Consider the following 19385-nt stretch of genomic DNA (forward strand, 5'->3'; position numbering starts at 1 on the left):
TCCCATGTAGATTATCACAGACTCTTGGGCAGAGACTTCTCTGTGCTATGGAACGATGATGGGTCCCATTGCCCAATCATGCATATATACTTCAGGGTGCATATGCCAATCCCAAACCCCTGATCCATCCATCCCACCCCCCAAATGTTTAAATTGAAATGAAATCTTACATGTAGATCTATTAAAAATTATCCAAAAATAGAGGGAAAGGTGAGACAATACACAAAGTAAAAAAATTGCTGAAAAAGTAGGGGGTGAAGAAGAAAGAAGCAACTAGTAATTTCAATTTCTGAAAGCAGACAATCAACTGACAGTAGCCAAGACATTGGCTTACGGGTAGGGTATTACATAAAAATTTATATAAAGGTAAACTTAGTACAAAATACAAACTTTCCAAATATCAGAGATGATATTTACATTGCTTATTTGGTTTTGTGATATATTGAGGTACAGGAGTGTTTGTGTATTTGGGTGATGATAATCCCATGTCAACCTCTCGTGTGCAAAGATTTTCTCCCATTTTTTGAGATGTCTTTTCATTTTTATGGTTTCCTTGCTGTGTGTGCAAAAGCTTTTAAGTTTAATTCGGTCCCATTTGTTTATTTTTGGTTTACATTCATTACTCAAAGAGGGTGGCTCCATAAAGATATGGCTGCAATTTATGTCAAAGAGTGTCCTGCCTATGTTTTCCTCTAAGAGTTTTATATTATCCAGCCCATACATTGAGATCTTTAATCAACCTTTTTGAGTTTATTTTTGTGTATGGTGTTAGAGATGTTCTAATTTCATTCTTTTATGTATAGCTCTCCAGTTTACCCAGCAACACTTATTGAAGACCCATTCTTTTCTCCATTGTATAGTCTCACCTCCTTTATTGCTACTTGACCATAGATGCATGGGCTTACTTCTGGGTTTTCTATCCTGTTCCATTGATCTATGTCTATTTTTGTGCCAGTACCATACTGTTTATATTACTGTAGCTTCATAGTATAGTCTGAAATCAGGCAGCCTAATTCCTCCAGCTCCATTTCTCTTTCTCAGGATGGCCTTGGACTATTTGGGGTCTTTTGTGTTCCATACAAATCTTAAAAATTTTTGTTCTAGTTCTGTGAAAAATGCATTGGAAATTTGATAGGGAGTGCATTGTATCTGTAGATCTCCTTGGTAACATAGTCATTTTGACAATACTGAGTCTTCCAATCTAAGAACATTATGTATCTTTCCATCTCTTTGTGTATCTTTGATGTATTTCATCTGTGTGTTATCGTTTTCAGAGTGCAGGTATTTTACCTCCTTTGGTAGGTTTTTTCCTGGGTATTTTATTCTTTTTGATGTGATGTTAAATGGGGATTGCTTCCTTAACTTCTCTTTCTGATCTTTTGTTGTTAGTGTATAGAAATGCAAGAGGATTTCTGTATATCAATTCTATATCCTGCAACTTTACTGAATTCATGTGATGAATTCAGTAGTTTTCTGATAGCATCTTTAGGATTTTCTATTATAATATCATGTCATCTGCAAACAGTGACAGTTTGACTTCTTCTTTTCCAGTTTAGATTCCTTTTCTTTCTTTTCTCATCTGATTGCCATGGCTAGGACTTCCAAAACCGTGTTGATTAAAAGTGGTGAGAGGGAGTTCCCACTGTGTCTCAGTGGATTAAGTACCAGACATAGTGTCTTCAAGGATACACGTTTGATCCCTGGCCTCGCTTAGTGGGTTTAGGGATCCAGTGTTTGCCACAAGCTGCAGTGTAGCTCGCAGACGTGGCTCAGATCCAGTGTTGCTATGGCTGTGGCATAGACCCAGCGCCTGCAGCTCCAGTATGACCCTCTAGCCTGGGAGTTTCCATATGCTGTGGGTGCAGGCATAAAAAGAGAAGAAGAAACAATGATGAGAGTGGACAGCCTTGCCTTGCTCCTGAGCTTAGCAGAAATGCTTTCAGCTTTTCACAACCACTGAGAATGATGTTCGTTGTGGGACTGTCATATGTGGCCTCTATTCTGCTGAGGTGGATTCCCTCTGTGCCCACTTTCTGGAGAGTTTTGGTCAAAAATGGGTGTTGAATTTTGTCAAAAGCTTTTGTCGGCATCTATTGACATGATCATATGGTTTTTACTCTTCAATTTGGTAATGTGGTGTGTCAGGTCTGATTGGACTTGCAGATGTTGAAAAATCCTTGCATTCCTGGGATAAATCTCACTTGATCATGGTGTATGACCCTTTTAATGTATTGTTGGATTTGGTTGATAGGTGTTTTGTTGAGCATATTCTAAGAAAAACGCAAATCCAAACTACAGTGAGGTATTACCTCATACCAGTCAAAAACGACTATCATCAAAAAGTTTACAAACATATAGGGGAGTTCCCGTTGTAGCTCAGTGGTTAATGAATCTGACTAGGAACCATGAGGTTGCAGGTTCGATCCCTGGCCTCGCTCAGTGGGTTAAGGACCCCGGCGTTGCCATAAGCTGAGGTGTAGGTTGCAGACACAGCTCAGAGACGCGTTGCTGTGGCTCTGGTGTAGGCTGGTCGCTACAGCTCTGATTCCACCCCTAGCCTGGGAACCTCCGTATGCTGCAGGTGTGGCCCTAAATAGACCAAAAAAAAAAAAAAAAGGCAAATAAAAGAAAACGGGGCTGGGGTCATAATATTTAGAGCAAATAAATTAGAATCATACAAAAAGAATTATAGGAGACAAAGTGGGATACTTCATTATAGTAAAGGCTACAATGAAAATATAACTCCACAGCTAAAACTTCAGAAACTACAGGTGATGCAAGAATAAAAAAAGAAACAAACCGATAATTGAAGACTTCAACATACTCTGTATTTAAAGATACACATGAGGAGAAAAAGGATTAATATGAAATAACTAAATAATAAAATCAATAAGTTAAATCTTACAGATATGCACCTCTCAATCCCCAAATTTAAAAAAATTCTTGTTGTAAATGCACAGTATTATTTAACAGTGAAAACTTAGAAACAACCCAAATGTCCATTCACAAGGGAATGACTAAATAAACTACCCTATGGCCACTACTTTGTGAATGAACTACTTTGTGGCTGAAATGGAATGAAGACTATCTCAGCATCCTACTGTGAAGTACTCTACAGGATAAATTAATTGGAAAAAAAGCACGTTGGAGCCAAGTGTGTATAGTACACAGCCACTTAGCTAAGAACCGAGGGGGATAAAAATATGCAAAAAATACTTATATTTAAAACAGCAATGAGAAGAGAAACTTTCAAGTAGAAAGAGGACTCGCTATGGGGGAGTGAGTGAAGGCATAGAAGGACCACGGAAGAGAGATGTGACCTCCTGGACGAAGCCTGACTTTGCAGAATTTGCTTCGGAACCATCACTACTGTGCATTCCTCACACAACAAAATTTATATATATTTAAAAAGGGATTCCTGGATATCAAAAAGAAGCCACTGATGGTGGGCTCCGTTGCATGCCTGTTGATGATGATGTATGGTTCACCCAGGTGTTTATCATCCAGCAGGAGACGCATTTAGGTGATATGCGTGAAGGCTGAGCATTCCAAAAATGATACCGAGCAGAAAGGAGGTGCAGATGAGGGTCTGCTTTTTTTTTTTTTTTTAACTATATCAGGGAAACCTGTAAGAAAGGAGGAGGCTTCTGAGCTAGAACTTAAGGGAAAAATAAGAAAGTGCTGAGCTGATGTGGGAGAAAAACTGTCCTAAAGGAGATACAGCAGCACAAGGTGTGGAGTTTGTGTTACTTACACTTCAGGGACTATGGCAGGATTTAACAGCCTTAATTCACTTCTATGTGAACTCTTAGACAACAGCAATACCTCATGGGTTCTTTGAGAAGAAAATGAAGACAATAATGCCTGGAGTTCCTGTCGTGGCTCCGTGGTAACAAACCTGACTAGTATCCTTGAGGACACGGGTTCGATCCCTGGCCTCGCTCAGTGGGTTAAGGATCCAGCATTGCTGTCAGCTGTGGTGTAGGTCACAGACAGGCTTGGATTCAGCATTGCGGTGGCTGTGGTGTAAGCCAACAGCTGCAGCTCTGATGCAGCCCCTAGCCTGGGAACTTCCATGTGCAGCAGGTATGGCCGTAAAAACAAACGAACAAACAAACGGAGGCCGTCCCTGAGAGCCCCTCAGTTTGTTTCCCCTCTCCAGGAGCACCAGTGTTCTGCCCTGTCAGACAGCCAAAGCCTAAAAAATATTGTTTCTGTTTTTTCCTGCCTTTGTTGTTGTTGAAGGCAAGGGGGTAAATCCAGTCCCTGTTACTCCATCTTGACTGGAAGGGTTAGTCCCTCTCTTCTGTTTTCTCTTTTTTTTCTATTCTTCCATTATTTATTTATTATTATTATTATTTTTTGGCCACACCCTCTGTGTGCAGATGTTTCCAGGCCAGAGATTAAAGCCAGCCCACAGCAGCGACTTGAGCCAGGGCGGCAGTGACTACGCCGGATCCTTAACTTACTGAGCCTCTAGGCAACTCCTAGTCTTTCATTATTTAAAAAAAAAAATAATTTTAATGCAAGCAAATATACTTTCTGTATTTGTTTCCTTGGCTTTTAGAACACTACAGATGCTTTTCTTCATCTGCTTTATTGTCTCTTAACTATATATCCTAGGAGTTCCCAATGCGGCTCAGTGGGTTAAGAATCTGAGTAGTATCCACGAGGATGGGGGGTTCAATCCCTGGCCTTGCTCAGTGGGTTAAGGATCTGGCATTGCCACGAGCTGCAGGGGTGTAGGTCACAGATCAGGCTTGGATCTGGTGTTGCTGTAGCTGTGATGTAGGCTGGCAGCTGCAGCTCCAACTCAACTCCTAGCCTGGGAACGTCCATATGCGATGGGCACAGCCCTAAAAAAAAGAAAAAACAAAAACAAAAACAAAAACAAAAACAAAAAACAACGTATCCTGGAGAGTACCTCATAATACAATACAGAGATAGTCCTTATTAGTTTTTCTGCTGAATAGTACTTCATGATGGGAATGCATCATAGCTTATTCAGCGGTACCTTATTGAAGGACATCCAGGTTTGTTGCTGCTTTGTTTTGTTTTTCCAAGTAGCACTGCTATGAAAAATCTTGCATATTTTCATCTTTTCATCTTTTCACCCAAGCACCTTTAGAATCATTTATAAAATGGGGATAGCCGAGTCAAACAATAACACTGCTAGTTATTGTCAAATCCTCCCAAGAAAACTCTGAGCGTGCTTATTTCCACATAGTCTTGCTATCAGAGAATGTTGCCAAATTTTGAATTTTTGACATTCTGACAGGTGAGAGGTAATATCCTATCTAAAAGCATGAGATTGAGCATTTTATATGTTGAAGAAATATTTGCATTTTATTTTTCCATCAGATTTTTGGCCTTTTTTTTTTTTTGTCTTTTTGGTCCACTCCCGAGGCATATGGAGGTTCCCAGGCTAGGGGTCGAATCGGAGCTGTAGCTGCCAGCCTACATCAGAGCCACAGCAACGCGGGATCCGAGCCGCATCTGTGACCTACACCACAGCTCACGGCAACGCCGGATCGTTAACCCACTGAGCAAGGGCAGGGATCGAACCCGCAACCTCATGGTTCCTAGTCGGATTTGTTAACCGCTGCGCCACGATGGGAACTCCAGATTTTTGGCCTTTTATCTAACTGAATCTAATTTAAAAGTGCTTCAGACATTAAGGCTATTAAACCTTTGTCCTTGATACACATTGCAAGTAGTTTTATTTTCATTTAATCATTTATCTTTTTACTTTGTTTATGGAGGGTTTTTTTCCTATGAGTTTTTTTCATACAAATGACGGAATTTTCATTAGACTATTAGACATTGATTGCCAAATGCGTGTGCATGTAAGAGTGAAAAAAAAGTGGCATTCCCATGGTGGCTCAGCAGGTAAAGGACCCAATGTTGTCTCTGAGGTTGCAGGTTCGATTCCTGGCCTCACTCAGTGAGCTAAGGATCCAGTGTGGCCACAAGCTGAGGAATAGTTCATAGATATAGCTCGGATCTGATGTTGCTGTGGCTGTGGCAGCCTCAGCTGCAGCTCTGATTCAACCCCTAGCCTGGGAATTTCCATATGAAATAATAACTTCCCCATACAGAACTAATTCTTGCCTGCATTGGGTTCCTAATTTCGCACCCTCTCCTCTACCACAGCTCTTTCCTGCTGTCACTCCTTCAGCTGCAAAGCAGATGCTTTGAAAGTATAAGCTATGAAACTGAATTTGGTTACCATGGTGTTCAGCTCGGGGCTGAGACAGGCATCTTAGTGACACGTGTCTGTTGAGTGAAGGAAGGCATTTTGACAGCATAGGGACATGTAATCATCCTTTAAAAATGTATGTCTTCGCACTGATGGAGAAAAGAGAGAAACATTCCAAACGAAGGCATCACGGCTACAAGTGAGGAAAACCACGAGATTTACATGACACCTTCGTGACACCCGATAAAACCCTTTTCTGGAAGTGAAGAGTCTATCTTTAGAATGAGACTTGTTTACCGGTAGCCATGGACACCGATGCCTCTATTAACATAGAAATGAGATAGGAAGGACATAACCCCCCCCCCCAATGGTGACGCTGGGTCTCCTTCAGCTCTAGGCTGCCCAGTGTTGCCCTTGCTGCTAGAAATAAACATCATTACCTGTTGAAAGCCAATCAGCCAATAGGATCTCTGAACATCTACTGTCTTTGCTTGAATTCCACCCAAAGCAGAACCTGAGACAGAGGCGCGGTGGCTGTAAGATCCGGGAAGCACAAGTGAGGAAAAGGGAAGATAAGGCAGGAGAGAAAGGGAAGCCCAAATGTTGGTGTTAATGATGGGGTTACCGCTGTGGGCTGTTGGGGAAGGAACCCGAGGACATGCCTGAGGCTGGAGGCAGCTGGCACCACGCTCTTCTGCCTGCCCAGAAGATCCCGCAGAATCCACTGAGCACGCGCATTAACAGTGAGTGAAATGAAACACAAGGCACACTTAGACAATCCATAGATTTCTCATGTGCTTAGTCTTAGGGCAGCCGAGTCGAAGGGGACAGAGACTGGAGCCCTGAGATCGCAAGCAGGTTTATCGACCAACAGAGTGCCCGGGAGCACTGAGCAGAGAGAACTCAGGCTCCCCGCCGGTAGGGCAAGGGCAGTTTTTACAGGCAGGGGTCTGCGTGTTGGGTCATCTGTGTGTTGGGTCACGTAGTCTTAAGGGGGAAGGGAGCTTGGGAAACAGAGAGGGAGGATTTGGGTCCTCTTGCAAAACTGCAACAGTCCCTTTGATTCTGCTTCTGTTGAGGTGGACAGGTCCTTAGGTTATCTTTGTGCTGGGGCCCCCATCCCTGCTGGGGTCTGCTTCCCGCTGGCTTGGTCAGCTGAAACCCCATCTGGAGCCTGGGTGGACTTTTGATGATACGGCCTGGGTGCTGCAGAGCTGACCTGGACACAGGGGAGAGATCCAGCTTCCACGGAGGGTCAGGGGACGTCTCAGCAGGGCCCCCGAAAGGGGGCGTGGCCTCGGACACAAAGTCCAGCTCTGGCAACCCCTCGGCGCTTTCAGCAGATCTGCCTCATTCACTGACACCCCCTGCCCGGCAGTGCAGGCGGCTCCTCTAGAAGGCAGACTCAACCCTCTGCTGGAGTCCTCACCATCAGAATAAAGCAGAACAACTGTGTATGAGGACAAAGGAGTCATTGCGTGTGCCTCGAAGTAGAACCTGCAGAGACTGGGCTGAACTCTCTATTGGCTCCTTTCATAGGTGAAAAAATAAAATAAAATGAAATAAAATAAAATAAAATGAAATACATGCCCCGAAAGCTGGGGTTTTAAAAGATCATGCATTGTGTTCGATCTTTCCAAACCTTTTCTCCTCTTACTCTATTTCTGTCTCTTTAAAAATTTTTTATTTAATGATTGCTATTTTTTCCGGTAGAGCCGGTTTACAGTGCTCTGTCCATTTTCTACTGTACAGCAAGGTGACCCAGTCACACACACACAGATACATTCTTTTTCTCACATGACCATGCTCCGTCGTAAGTGACTAGATGTAGCTCAGTGCTATTCATCAGAGTCTTATCGCTTATCCAGTCCAAATGCAAGCGTTTACGTCTATTAACCCCAGAGTCCCAGTCCATCCCACTCCCTCCCCCTTGGCGACTGCAAGTCTCTTCCCCAAGTCCATGAGTTTCTTTCTGCGGAAAGGTTTATCTGTGCTGTATACTAGATCCCAGATATAGGTGGTATCATGTGGTATTTGTCTTTCTCTTTCTGACTTATGTCACTCAGTTTGAGAGCCTCTAGTTCCATCCATGTTGCTGCAAATGGCATGATTTTATGACTCTATTCATGGATGTTTTATCGCTTCAGGTTAACTCTTTCCCCCCCCCCCCACCCAAGGACTAGAAAGTGATGTGTTAACTTGCCTACTTTCCAGACAAAACTAGACAGGGATCCATGTCCTTTAGCATTTAGTGGAAGTTGACTAATCTATGCTGTTTGGCAGGGGTAGGCAAAATAGCAATTACTCAGGACCCAAATGTAAAATCTTTAAAAAAGAAAGAGCAACAATCACATTCCATTTTCAGTGCAGGGGAGCTGTTTATTTTGGTACATGGAAATACCAATATATAGAAAAAGTTGTGCAGATAATACCCAGGAAGACTTCGTGGGCTGCTGTGCCAGGGCGAGAAAACCTGTGGCCCCACCAGTGATGGAGCCAGATTCCTGAAGCAGGAAGGATGGATTCCTGAAGACAAGGGGAGGAGTGTGGGGGGAGTTTAATTTCTGAGGAGGTTCTGAATGAGTTCACTGAGAAGGGAGGGAGTTTGGATGGAAGTAAGAACGTGTGCTCAGTGGGGCTGGGGTCTGCTCTGGAGACCCAGGAGATCAGTTCTCGCGAGCACGCTGCATTTAAAAAGGAGAATCAGCATCTTTGGGGAGGGAGGAGATGAGGAAGCAGCGTGTCCAAAGGAGAGATTCAGCAGCAGGAGGAGGCACAGCACGTGGGGCGGGGGCAGGTGGAGATGACACAGGTGGGGCGGTAGCAAGTGGTGTGGCAGGAGACCCGGCCACAGATGGGGCGCAGGCAGCAGCAGGGGTGGCAGCAGCTGGAGCCACAGGGGCTGGAGCCACAGCAGGAGGGCTGGCAGCACGGGGGCCTGCAGCAGCTAGAGATGCAGCAGCGGGGCTGAGAGCAGGTGGGCTGGCAGCACACAGACTGGCAGCATTGGGGCCTGCAGCAGCTGGAGATGCAGCAGCGGGGCTGAGAGCAGGTGGGCTGGCAGCACGAGGACTGGCAGCATTGGGGCCTGCAGCAGCTGGAGATGCAGCAGCGGGGCTGAGAGCAGGTGGGCTGGCAGCACACAGACTGGCAGCATTGGGGCCTGCAGCAGCTGGAGATGCAGCAGCGGGGCTGAGAGCAGGTGGGCTGGCAGCACACAGACTGGCAGCATTGGGGCCTGCAGCAGCTGGAGATGCAGCAGCGGGGCTGAGAGCAGGTGGGCTGGCAGCACGAGGACTGGCAGCATTGGGGCCTGCAGCAGGTGGACACGCAGCAGCTGGGGCGGCAGCAGGTGGTCCTGCAGCAGGTGGGCTGGCAGCAGCTGGGGCTGCAGCAGGTCTCCTGGCAGAGGTCTTGGCCACAGCCCTGGTCAGAGCAGACGGAGCCACAACACGAGCTGACCATGGTGTCCGAGGGTGGAGGTTGTGGGTGGGTTTCCAGGAGAGTGAGCTTCTTGAGTTTGGGTGTCTTGTTGCCACGTGGCCCCTTTTATACTCAGCTGAGGGACTCCTGTGTTTACGGAGACACTATTTTCTTCTTGTTGTTTACATGTATCAATCTCTATACCCTCTTTGAATATCCCGCAGGAAAACCACCTTCCCTGTTGACTGTGTGACTTCAATCTCTCTGAGACTTAATTACCTCATGTCTGAAGAATTAAGAAAATTGTATCTGCCTCACAGAGTCCTTGCCCAATGTAAACAAGATAACAATTATAGAAGACTTGGAAAATTCCTAACAGACAGCAGGCACTCCAAAATAGTAGCTATTAGTCCTGTATTTCTTTAGAGGCTTGTGAATTTAAATACATAATTGTTATTTTGTTTACTAATCACTCAACCCTCTAAATTTTTACCAAACTTTTGTATGTGTGTCTTATTTGCTTTACTTAAGTGCCTCTGGGACAGAAATTTAACCTTAACCCCTTAATCTCTCGTTTATATCAAGGGAAAAAAAACTCAACTCTATCTTGCAGAGATAATGCCTCAGAGTATAAGAATATATTTCCATAACACTTCAATTGTAGATATCATTGGGTATGCTGACCTACCAAAACATAGATAAAATATACTCACTTACCGTATGTTATCTTTGAAGAACACGTCCACAATAATTTAATAATTTTAAGAAGGACTCATCCATCAGGCACATGTGTTTTTTACTACTTAAAAGTGGTGAATCACTGCACTAGAACACTTTCAGTCTGAATAGATTCAAGAAGGAGAAAAGAGGAATTCCTGTCGTGGCTCAGTGGTTAACGAATCCAACTAGGAACCGTGAGGTTGCGGGTTCAATCCCTGGCCTGGCTCAGTGGGTTAAGGATCCGGCGTTGCCGTGAGCTGTGGTGGAGGTTGCAGACGTGGATCGGATCCCGCGTTGCTGTGGCTCTGGCGTCGAAGGCCAGTGGCTACGGCTCCGATTCGACCCCTAGCCCGGGAAGCGGCCTAAGAAATGGCAAAAAAGACAAAAAAAGAAAAAGAAAGAAAGAAGAAGGAAAACAGATAGGAAGTTTGTCGGGATCTTTGCACTTCACTGACTCTCCAGGCAATACAGAGAAATCGGAGCGTTCTTCGCTATAACAAATGATTCCTTCCCTCCAACCCAGTTCTGGCTCCAAGATGGGTCTTCTATGCATTTTCCTATCAGCAGTTCATGTGACTTAACTCCTTTGACAGCAGAGAAGACTTAGTACTCTTAAAATCCACTCTCGGAGAGTTCCCGTTGTGGCTCAGTCGTAACAAACCTGACTAGCATCCTTGAGGGCGCAGGTTTGATCCCTGGCCTTCCTCAGTGGGTTAAAGATCTGGCGTTGCCATGAGCTGTGGGGTAGCTCAGGATCTGGCATTGCTAATAGCCAGCAGCTACTGCTCTGGTTCGACCTCTTGGCTGGGAACTTCTATAAGCTGCAGGTGCAGCCCTAAAGAGTCAAAATAAATAAAATCAAATAAAAGTAAAATCCTGGAGTTAAGTACATGAATAAGTTAATACCTGTGAAATCCAGTGAAACAATGTCCTGTAATGGGTCTTCTTTAGAAGACAAATCAGATAAGGAAGAAAAAAGGAGAGTTAATTCACATAATAAACAGGAAAAGGAAATCTGCCTTATCTATATTTAGGACTATTTACCAGATACACACAATTATCTAATTTACTGAAATGAATTAGTCTTCTATTAAGATGAAAAACAACAAAAAGAAGGGTCCGGCACCTGGTCAAAGGAGCCCTCAGTAGGGTATAAAAGGGACAGAGGACAAGGGGAGATCACACTCAAGAATCTCACTGTCCTGGAAACCCACCCACAACCTCCACCCTCGGACACCATGGTCAGCTCGTGTTGTGGCTCCGTCTGCTCTGACCAGGGCTGTGGCCAAGACCTCTGCCAGGAGACCTGCTGCAGCCCCAGCTGCTGCCAGCCCACCTGCTGCAGGACCACCTGCTGCCGCCCCAGCTGCTGCGTGTCCACCTGCTGCAGGCCCCAATGCTGCCAGTCCTCGTGCTGCCAGCCCACCTGCTCTCAGCCCCACTGCTGCATCTCTAGCTGCTGCAGGCCCCAATGCTGCCAGTCTGTGTGCTGCCAGCCCACCTGCTCTCAGCCCCGCTGCTGCATCTCCAGCTGCTGCAGGCCCCAATGCTGCCAGTCTGTGTGCTGCCAGCCCACCTGCTCTCAGCCCCGCTGCTGCATCTCCAGCTGCTGCAGGCCCCGATGCTGCCAGTCTGTGTGCTGCCAGCCCTCCTGCTCTCAGCGCCGCTGCTGCATCTCCAGCTGCTGCAGGCCCCGATGCTGCCAGTCTGTGTGCTGCCAGCCCACCTGCTCTCAGCCCCGCTGCTGCATCTCTAGCTGCTGCAGGCCCCCGTGCTGCCAGTCCTCGTGCTGCCAGCCCTCCTGCTGTGGCTCCAGCTCCTGTGGCTCCAGCTGCTGCCACCCCTGCTGCTGCCTGCGCCCCGTCTGTGGCCGGGTCTCCTGCCACACCACTTGCTACCGCCCCACCTGTGTCATCTCCACCTGCCCCCGCCCCACGTGCTGTGCCTCCTCCTGCTGCTGAATCTCTCCTTTGGACACGCTGCTTCCTCATCTCCTCCCTCCCCAAAGATGCTGATTCTCCTTTTTAAATGCAGCGTGCTCGCGAGAACTGATCTCCTGGGTCTCCAGAGCAGACCCCAGCCCCACTGAGCACACGTTCTTACTTCCGTCCAAACGCCCTCCCTTCTCAGTGAACTCATTCAGAACCTCCTCAGAAATTAAACTCCCCCCACACTCCTCCCCTTGTCTTCAGGAATCCATCCTTCCTGCTTCAGGAATCTGGCTCCATCACTGGTGGGGCCACAGGTTTTCTCGCCCTGGCACAGCAGCCCACGAAGTCTTCCTGGGTATTATCTGCACAACTTTTTCTTATATATTGGTATTTCCATGTACCAAAATAAACAGCTCCCCTGCACTGAAAATGGAATGTGATTGTTGCTCTTTCTTTTTTAAAGATTTTACATTTGGGTCCTGAGTAATTGCATTTTGCCTACCCCTGCCAAACAGCATAGATTAGTCAACTTCCACTAAATGCTAAAGGACATGGATCCCTGTCTAGTTTTGTCTGGAAAGTAGGCAAGTTAACACATCACTTTCTAGTCCTTGGGTGGGGGGGTGGAGAGTTAACCTGAAGCGATAAAACATCCATGAATAGAGTCATAAAATCATGCCATTTGCAGCAACATGGATGGAACTAGAGGCTCTCAAACTAAGTGACATAAGTCAGAAAGAGAAAGACAAATACCACATGATACCACCTATATCTGGGATCTAGTATACAGCACAGATAAACCTTTCCGCAGAAAGAAACTCATGGACTTGGGGAAGAGACTTGCAGTCGCCAAGGGGGAGGGAGTGGGATGGACTGGGACTCTGGGGTTAATAGACGTAAACGCTTGCATTTGGACTGGATAAGCGATAAGACTCTGATGAATAGCACTGAGCTACATCTAGTCACTTACGACGGAGCATGGTCATGTGAGAAAAAGAATGTATCTGTGTGTGTGTGACTGGGTCACCTTGCTGTACAGTAGAAAATGGACAGAGCACTGTAAACCGGCTCTACCGGAAAAAATAGCAATCATTAAATAAAAAATTTTTAAAGAGACAGAAATAGAGTAAGAGGAGAAAAGGTTTGGAAAGATCGAACACAATGCATGATCTTTTAAAACCCCAGCTTTCGGGGCATGTATTTCATTTTATTTTATTTTATTTCATTTTATTTTATTTTTTCACCTATGAAAGGAGCCAATAGAGAGTTCAGCCCAGTCTCTGCAGGTTCTACTTCGAGGCACACGCAATGACTCCTTTGTCCTCATACACAGTTGTTCTGCTTTATTCTGATGGTGAGGACTCCAGCAGAGGGTTGAGTCTGCCTTCTAGAGGAGCCGCCTGCACTGCCGGGCAGGGGGTGTCAGTGAATGAGGCAGATCTGCTGAAAGCGCCGAGGGGTTGCCAGAGCTGGACTTTGTGTCCGAGGCCACGCCCCCTTTCGGGGGCCCTGCTGAGACGTCCCCTGACCCTCCGTGGAAGCTGGATCTCTCCCTGTGTCCAGGTCAGCTCTGCAGCACCCAGGCCGTATCATCAAAAGTCCACCCAGGCTCCAGATGGGGTTTCAGCTGACCAAGCCAGCGGGAAGCAGACCCCAGCAGGGATGGGGGCCCCAGCACAAAGATAACCTAAGGACCTGTCCACCTCAACAGAAGCAGAATCAAAGGGACTGTTGCAGTTTTGCAAGAGGACCCAAATCCTCCCTCTCTGTTTCCCAAGCTCCCTTCCCCCTTAAGACTACGTGACCCAACACACAGATGACCCAACACGCAGACCCCTGCCTGTAAAAAACGCCCTTGCCCTACCGGCGGGGAGCCTGAGTTCTCTCTGCTCAGTGCTCCCGGGCACTCTGTTGGTCGATAAACCTGCTTGCGATCTCAGGGCTCCAGTCTCTGTCCCCTTCGACTCGGCTGCCCTAAGACTAAGCACATGAGAAATCTATGGATTGTCTAAGTGTGCCTTGTGTTTCATTTCACTCACTGTTAATGCGCGTGCTCAGTGGATTCTGCGGGATCTTCTGGGCAGGCAGAAGAGCGTGGTGCCAGCTGCCTCCAGCCTCAGGCATGCCCTCGGGTTCCTTCCCCAACAGCCCACAGCGGTAACCCCATCATTAACACCAACATTTGGGCTTCCCTTTCTCTCCTGCCTTATCTTCCCTTTTCCTCACTTGTGCTTCCCGGATCTTACAGCCACCGCGCCTCTGTCTCAGGTTCTGCTTTGGGTGGAATTCAAGCAAAGACAGTAGATGTTCAGCAGATCCTATTGGCTGATTGGCTTTCAACAGGTAATGATGTTTATTTCTAGCAGCAAGGGCAACACTGGGCAGCCTAGAGCTGAAGGAGACCCAGCGTCACCATTGGGGGGGGGGGGGTTATGTCCTTCCTATCTTATTTCTATGTTAGTAGAGGCATCGGTGTCCATGGCTACCGGTAAACAAGTCTCATTCTAAAGATAGACTCTTCACTTCCAGAAAAGGGTTGTATCGGGTGTCACGAAGGTGTCATGTAAATCTCGTGGTTTTCCTCACTTGTAGCCGTGATGCCTTCGTTTGGAATGTTTCTCTCTTTTCTCCATCAGTGCGAAGACATACATTTTTAAAGGATGATTACATGTCCCTATGCTGTCAAAATGCCTTCCTTCACTCAACAGACACGTGTCACTAAGATGCCTGTTTCAGCCCCGAGCTGAACACCATGGTAACCAAATTCAGTTTCATAGCTTATACTTTCAAAGCATCTGCTTTGCAGCTGAAGGAGTGACAGCAGGAAAGAGCTGTGGTAGAGGAGAGGGTGCGAAATTAGGAACCCAATGCAGGGAAGAATTAGGTCTGTATGGGGCAAGTTATTATTGAGGGGGGAGCGTGGGGGGGAATTTGGGGTTTTGACAGAGGAATAGGAGTTTGCAGAGATGAGAAGAAAGGAGAAACAGTCCGGGAAGATGAAGCAACTTCAGCAAAGGCTTGCAGATTTTACTCTTTACCTTTCCTCAGGTGTCCTAAGACTAAGACATGCTTACTGTCTGTTTAATTCTGCACAGCTTTTTTTTTTCCTCTTAAGTTCTCTGTGCTTCTTTTGCCCACTGCTTAAAGGAGTAGCATAAATACACACTACTTTATATGTCACCTTCAAGATTAAAAAGAAATATAAGATATTCACTCTGTATGCCCAGTACAGAGTGAATAATTTACAACCGATAAGTGTTTTTATTTCCTCACCTTTTCCTGAAGGTGTATAGAACTTACCCACACACTCTATATTTTCATTTCAGTTTTTTTTTTTTTTTGCTTTTTTAGGGCCGCACCTGAGGCATCTGGAGGTTCCCAGGCTAGGGATTGACTTGGAGCTGCAGCTGCTGGCCTCCGCCACAGCCACAGCCACAGCCACAGCCACACGGGATCCGAGCCTCATCTGCGACCTCCACTTCAGCTCTTGGCAACGCCAGATCCTTAACCCCCTGAGTGAGGCCAGGGATCAAACCTGCGTCCTTCTGGATCCCAGGCAGATTTGTTTGCTCTGCGCCCTGACGAGAACTCCTGATTTTAGTTCTTGCATCCAAATAATTGTCATTCTTTTCACTGTTGCCAAACTCTTTCCTCTGCATGTGTCTTATTCAAATATCTACAGGAAAAAGATGACGGTTTGTCTCTTAGGTTCTCTTGATACCCACAAAATGCCTTGGGTACATATTATTGAAGGCGTAATCACTCTAAATATGGTTCACATATAATGAGTGCTTCTGTAATAAATATCCCTTGTATACGGTTGATGACTTAAAGAGAAAGCAAAACTTCCCAGTCGACATGCCTGTCCTGGAAGACATAGAGCAAAAATGTGTTTTTCACTATTTAAAAGTAGTGAGTCAGAGCGAACAGACCGGTGGTTGCCAGGAGGCTGGGGGTGGGGGGGGAAGGAGTGCAACAGCCTGGGAGTTTGGGGTTAATGGACACCAACTATTACATTTAAAATAGCTAAGCCGTGAGGTCCTACTGTATTATATCCAATCTCTTGGGATAGAACTCGACGGAAGATAGTATGAGAAAAAGAATGTGTGTACATGCATGACTGGGTCACTAAGTGGCACAGCAGAAATAGGCACAACACGGTAAATCCACTACACTTGGATAACAAATAAAAATAAATATTTCTGACTTAGTCAAAGGACAACACAACACAGTACAATAATAGTAACATAAATAAATGCCGTGAGTCATCAATCACTAAGCGCCTCAGCCTGAGGCAGTGGAATAAGATCAGACATGGAGTTTGGACCTTCCCTGGGGTCCAGCCTTCTCCCCGACCGAGCAAGATGCCCCGCAGGCCCACAGTCATGCTCGTGGCAGGTGGGACACTCTCCCCCCAAGTGTGTCTTTCTTTCTAATTCTTCTCCAGCCTCTCGCACGTTCCCCTCATCTCTGACAATAAAAGATATGCGAGCAGCCTCAGAACTAGTCTCCACGATATTCAGGGGGCAGTGGGCAGAGGGACCATGACAGTCCCAAATACAATGTCAGAGTCGTGTGACAAGTGCTTTTCCCACCAGGGACAAAGGTGACACCACCAAGGAAGAAATGTGATGAGGCTTTCCATGGGAAACCCAGGCGCACCGGGGAAAGGAAATGGTTATTGTCTCCATCTTGGAGTACTTAACCAGAAGCACACCACTGTGTGATTAAGTGATTAGTTTTTCTAGTAGGATAAATAATAACAAGGAAATGATGACATAATCCGAGCAGCCCTTCAGCAGGGTATAAAGGGGGCTATGGGCCAGGGAGCCTCCCAGACTCAAGAAGCTCACTGCCCTGGAAACCCACCCACAACCTCCACCCTTGGACACCATGGTCAGCTCGTGTTGTGGCTCCGTCTGCTCTGACCAGGGCTGTGGCCAAGACCTCTGCCAGGAGACCTGCTGCAGCCCCAGCTGCTGCCAGCCCACCTGCTGCAGGACCACCTGCTGCCGCCCCAGCTGCTGCGTGTCCACCTGCTGCAGGCCCCAGTGCTGCCAGTCCTCGTGCTGCCAGCCCACCTGCTCTCAGCCCCGCTGCTGCAGGCCCCAATGCTGCCAGTCTGTGTGCTGCCAGCCCACCTGCTCTCAGCCCCGCTGCTGCATCTCCAGCTGCTGCAGGCCCCCGTGCTGCCAGTCCTCGTGCTGCCAGCCCTCCTGCTGCCGCCCCAGCTGCTGCATCTCCAGCGGCTGCAGGCCCCCGTGCTGCCAGCCCTCCTGCTGTGGCTCCAGCCCCTGTGGCTCCAGCTGCTGCCACCCCTGCTGCTGCCTGCGCCCCGTCTGTGGCCGGGTCTCCTGCCACACCACTTGCTACCGCCCCACCTGTGTCATCTCCACCTGCCCCCGCCCCACGTGCTGTGCCTCCTCCTGCTGCTGATGCCCTGTGACCCCTGTCTCTGTTTATTTCTGTCCCCAAGGGTGTAGACCCTCCTTTTGTGCCGACCTTTAGAACACCTGGAGTCTGATTGACTCATTCAATTATTTGGGCCCCATGAGCATAAGGAGTCCACCACGGTCCCACTGACCCTGTGAGCACAATCTGGTTCATGTTAAACTCTACTTTGCCATCTCTTCCTTTCAGTATCGGCACCAACTAGGAATTAACTGGCAATCCAACAGGTAAGAAATAATCCCCACCCTCTATATCTCTCCTTTCTCCTCATCACTCTGGGGGGCTAGATTGTCCTGCCAACAAGTTGACTAAATCATCAGCAGCCCGCCCCTGGGTGGCACTGACTCGTCCGTCATCCTCAGACCCAGGCTCCACTTATACCGTGTATTTCCTCCTAGAGGGACTTTCTTATGTTTTGTTGCTTCTCTGCTTTCTAATAAACTTTTCTGCATATAAGAATTCATTGGCATTGTTTCCTATTATTTTCACGATCGTGATTTGCACTTAACCACGTGACTTGCTTTGGCCAATGGGATGTCAGAGGACATGACTCCAGCAAAGACTTGAAATGGGTTTGCCTGACTGGGATTGCTCCCCTGTTTGTCTTTTTTTTTTTTTTAAGAGTATAGTTGATTTACAGGGTTGTGCCAATTTCTGCTGTACCTCATAGTGAAACAGTCATGCATATGTGTACATATTTATATATATATATACACATTTATATATATATGAACATATATGTATACACACACATTGTTTTTCTTATCTTAGCTCCCATCATGTTCTACCCCAAGACATTAGACAAGGTTCCCTGTGCTGTAGGGTAAGTCCTCATCAGTAATCCATTCTAAACGGAATAGTCTGCATCTACCAACCCCAAACGCCCCGTCCATCCCACTTCCTCCCCCTCGGCAACCACAAGTCTGTTCTGCATGTCTGTGAGTCTCTTTCTGTTTTGTAGATAGGATCACGGGTGCCCTTTTTAGAATCCACATATATGATATAATATGGTATTTGTCTTTCTCTTTCTGAAAGACATACTTTCTCTCACTTAGTATGAAAACCTCTAGTTGCATCCCTGTTGCTGCAAATGCCATTGTTTTTGTCCTTTTTATGGCTGAGTAGTATTCCATTGTATATAGGTACCACGTCTTCTTAATCCATTCATCAGTCGATGAACATTTAGGTTGTTCCTGGGCATATATCCAGACACAGTTTCCATTCAAAAAGATAGCTGCACCCCTATGTTCATTGCAGCGCTAGTCACAGTAGCCAAGATGTGGAAAGATTTCCCCCTGTTCTTGAGCTGTCAAAAGTAGAGGTGCCAGCTAAAATACAAGATGTCTTGTTAAACTGGAATTTCAGATAAACAGTAAATAGTTTTTATGTCACTACCCCCAAGCATACTTAGATATACTTACACTATAAAATCATTTGTTGTTTATTTGCAATTCAAATTTAACTGAGGGATGTGTGTTTTGTTTGCTAAATCATCTGGCAACTCTAATTCCGAAGAAAGTCCAAAAACTAACCCGCAGCCAGAAGCCAAGGCCAGCTTTCAACAGACAAACCCAATTGGCCCGTAGACAACTGACCAAGAAGTAAAATGCTTGTTGTTGTATGTTATGAGAGTTTGTGGTTACTTTTCACGCAGCCATAGC

General features: G+C 46.5%; 3 protein-coding genes across 13 annotated transcripts in view; 2 read left to right on the forward strand and 1 right to left on the reverse strand.

Annotated features, from left to right (window-relative positions):
- Positions 1-9664, reverse strand: part of LOC125114664 (keratin-associated protein 4-11-like) — a 26111-nt gene extending 16447 nt beyond the window's left edge. Inside the window, exons 1-3 of one of the 6 annotated variants that reach the window (XM_047758067.1) lie at positions 9342-9664; positions 9132-9221; positions 8957-9086 (exon numbers count right to left, since the gene is read on the reverse strand). In XM_047758067.1, the coding sequence (XP_047614023.1) occupies positions 8957-9086; positions 9132-9221; positions 9342-9664 (543 nt within the window). Of the gene's footprint in view, positions 1-8956 lie in introns of those variants that run through there. The other 5 variants (XM_047758062.1, XM_047758064.1, XM_047758066.1 and 2 more) reach the window with 5 other exon arrangements.
- A 1916-nt stretch (positions 9665-11580) lies between these two features.
- LOC125115063 (keratin-associated protein 4-8-like) lies at positions 11581-12303 on the forward strand. Of its 6 annotated transcripts, none has more exons than XM_047758805.1 (3): positions 11581-11903; positions 12024-12128; positions 12174-12303. In XM_047758805.1, the coding sequence occupies exons 1-3, from the start codon at positions 11581-11583 to the stop codon at positions 12301-12303; spliced, it is 558 nt and encodes a 185-aa protein (XP_047614761.1). The 6 variants fall into 6 exon arrangements, with proteins under 6 accessions (XP_047614761.1, XP_047614762.1, XP_047614760.1 ...); XM_047758806.1 differs by having other exon boundaries at positions 12024-12113; XM_047758804.1 differs by having other exon boundaries at positions 11581-11717; positions 11808-12128.
- A 4863-nt stretch (positions 12304-17166) lies between these two features.
- On the forward strand, positions 17167-18183 carry LOC125115065 (keratin-associated protein 4-7-like). Its single transcript, XM_047758807.1, has one exon. The coding sequence runs from the start codon at positions 17167-17169 to the stop codon at positions 17707-17709; it is 543 nt and encodes a 180-aa protein (XP_047614763.1). The 3' UTR covers positions 17710-18183.
- The last annotated feature ends 1202 nt before the right edge of the window (positions 18184-19385 follow it).

This window comes from Phacochoerus africanus, chromosome 14 (genome assembly GCF_016906955.1).
Source record: "Phacochoerus africanus isolate WHEZ1 chromosome 14, ROS_Pafr_v1, whole genome shotgun sequence".
NCBI classification, from domain to species: domain Eukaryota; kingdom Metazoa; phylum Chordata; class Mammalia; order Artiodactyla; family Suidae; genus Phacochoerus; species Phacochoerus africanus.

Excerpts from the sequence above, each read along its gene's own strand:
- LOC125115063 (XM_047758801.1), top strand. The coding sequence starts at position 11,581 with ATGGTCAGCTCGTGTTGTGGCTCCGTCTGCTCTGACCAGGGCTGTGGC. Across the intron at positions 12,129-12,173 it reads CCCCCGTGCTGCCAGTCCTC|CTGCTGCCACCCCTGCTGCT; the intron begins GTGCTGCCAGCC and ends CTGTGGCTCCAG.
- LOC125115065 (XM_047758807.1), top strand. The coding sequence starts at position 17,167 with ATGGTCAGCTCGTGTTGTGGCTCCGTCTGCTCTGACCAGGGCTGTGGC.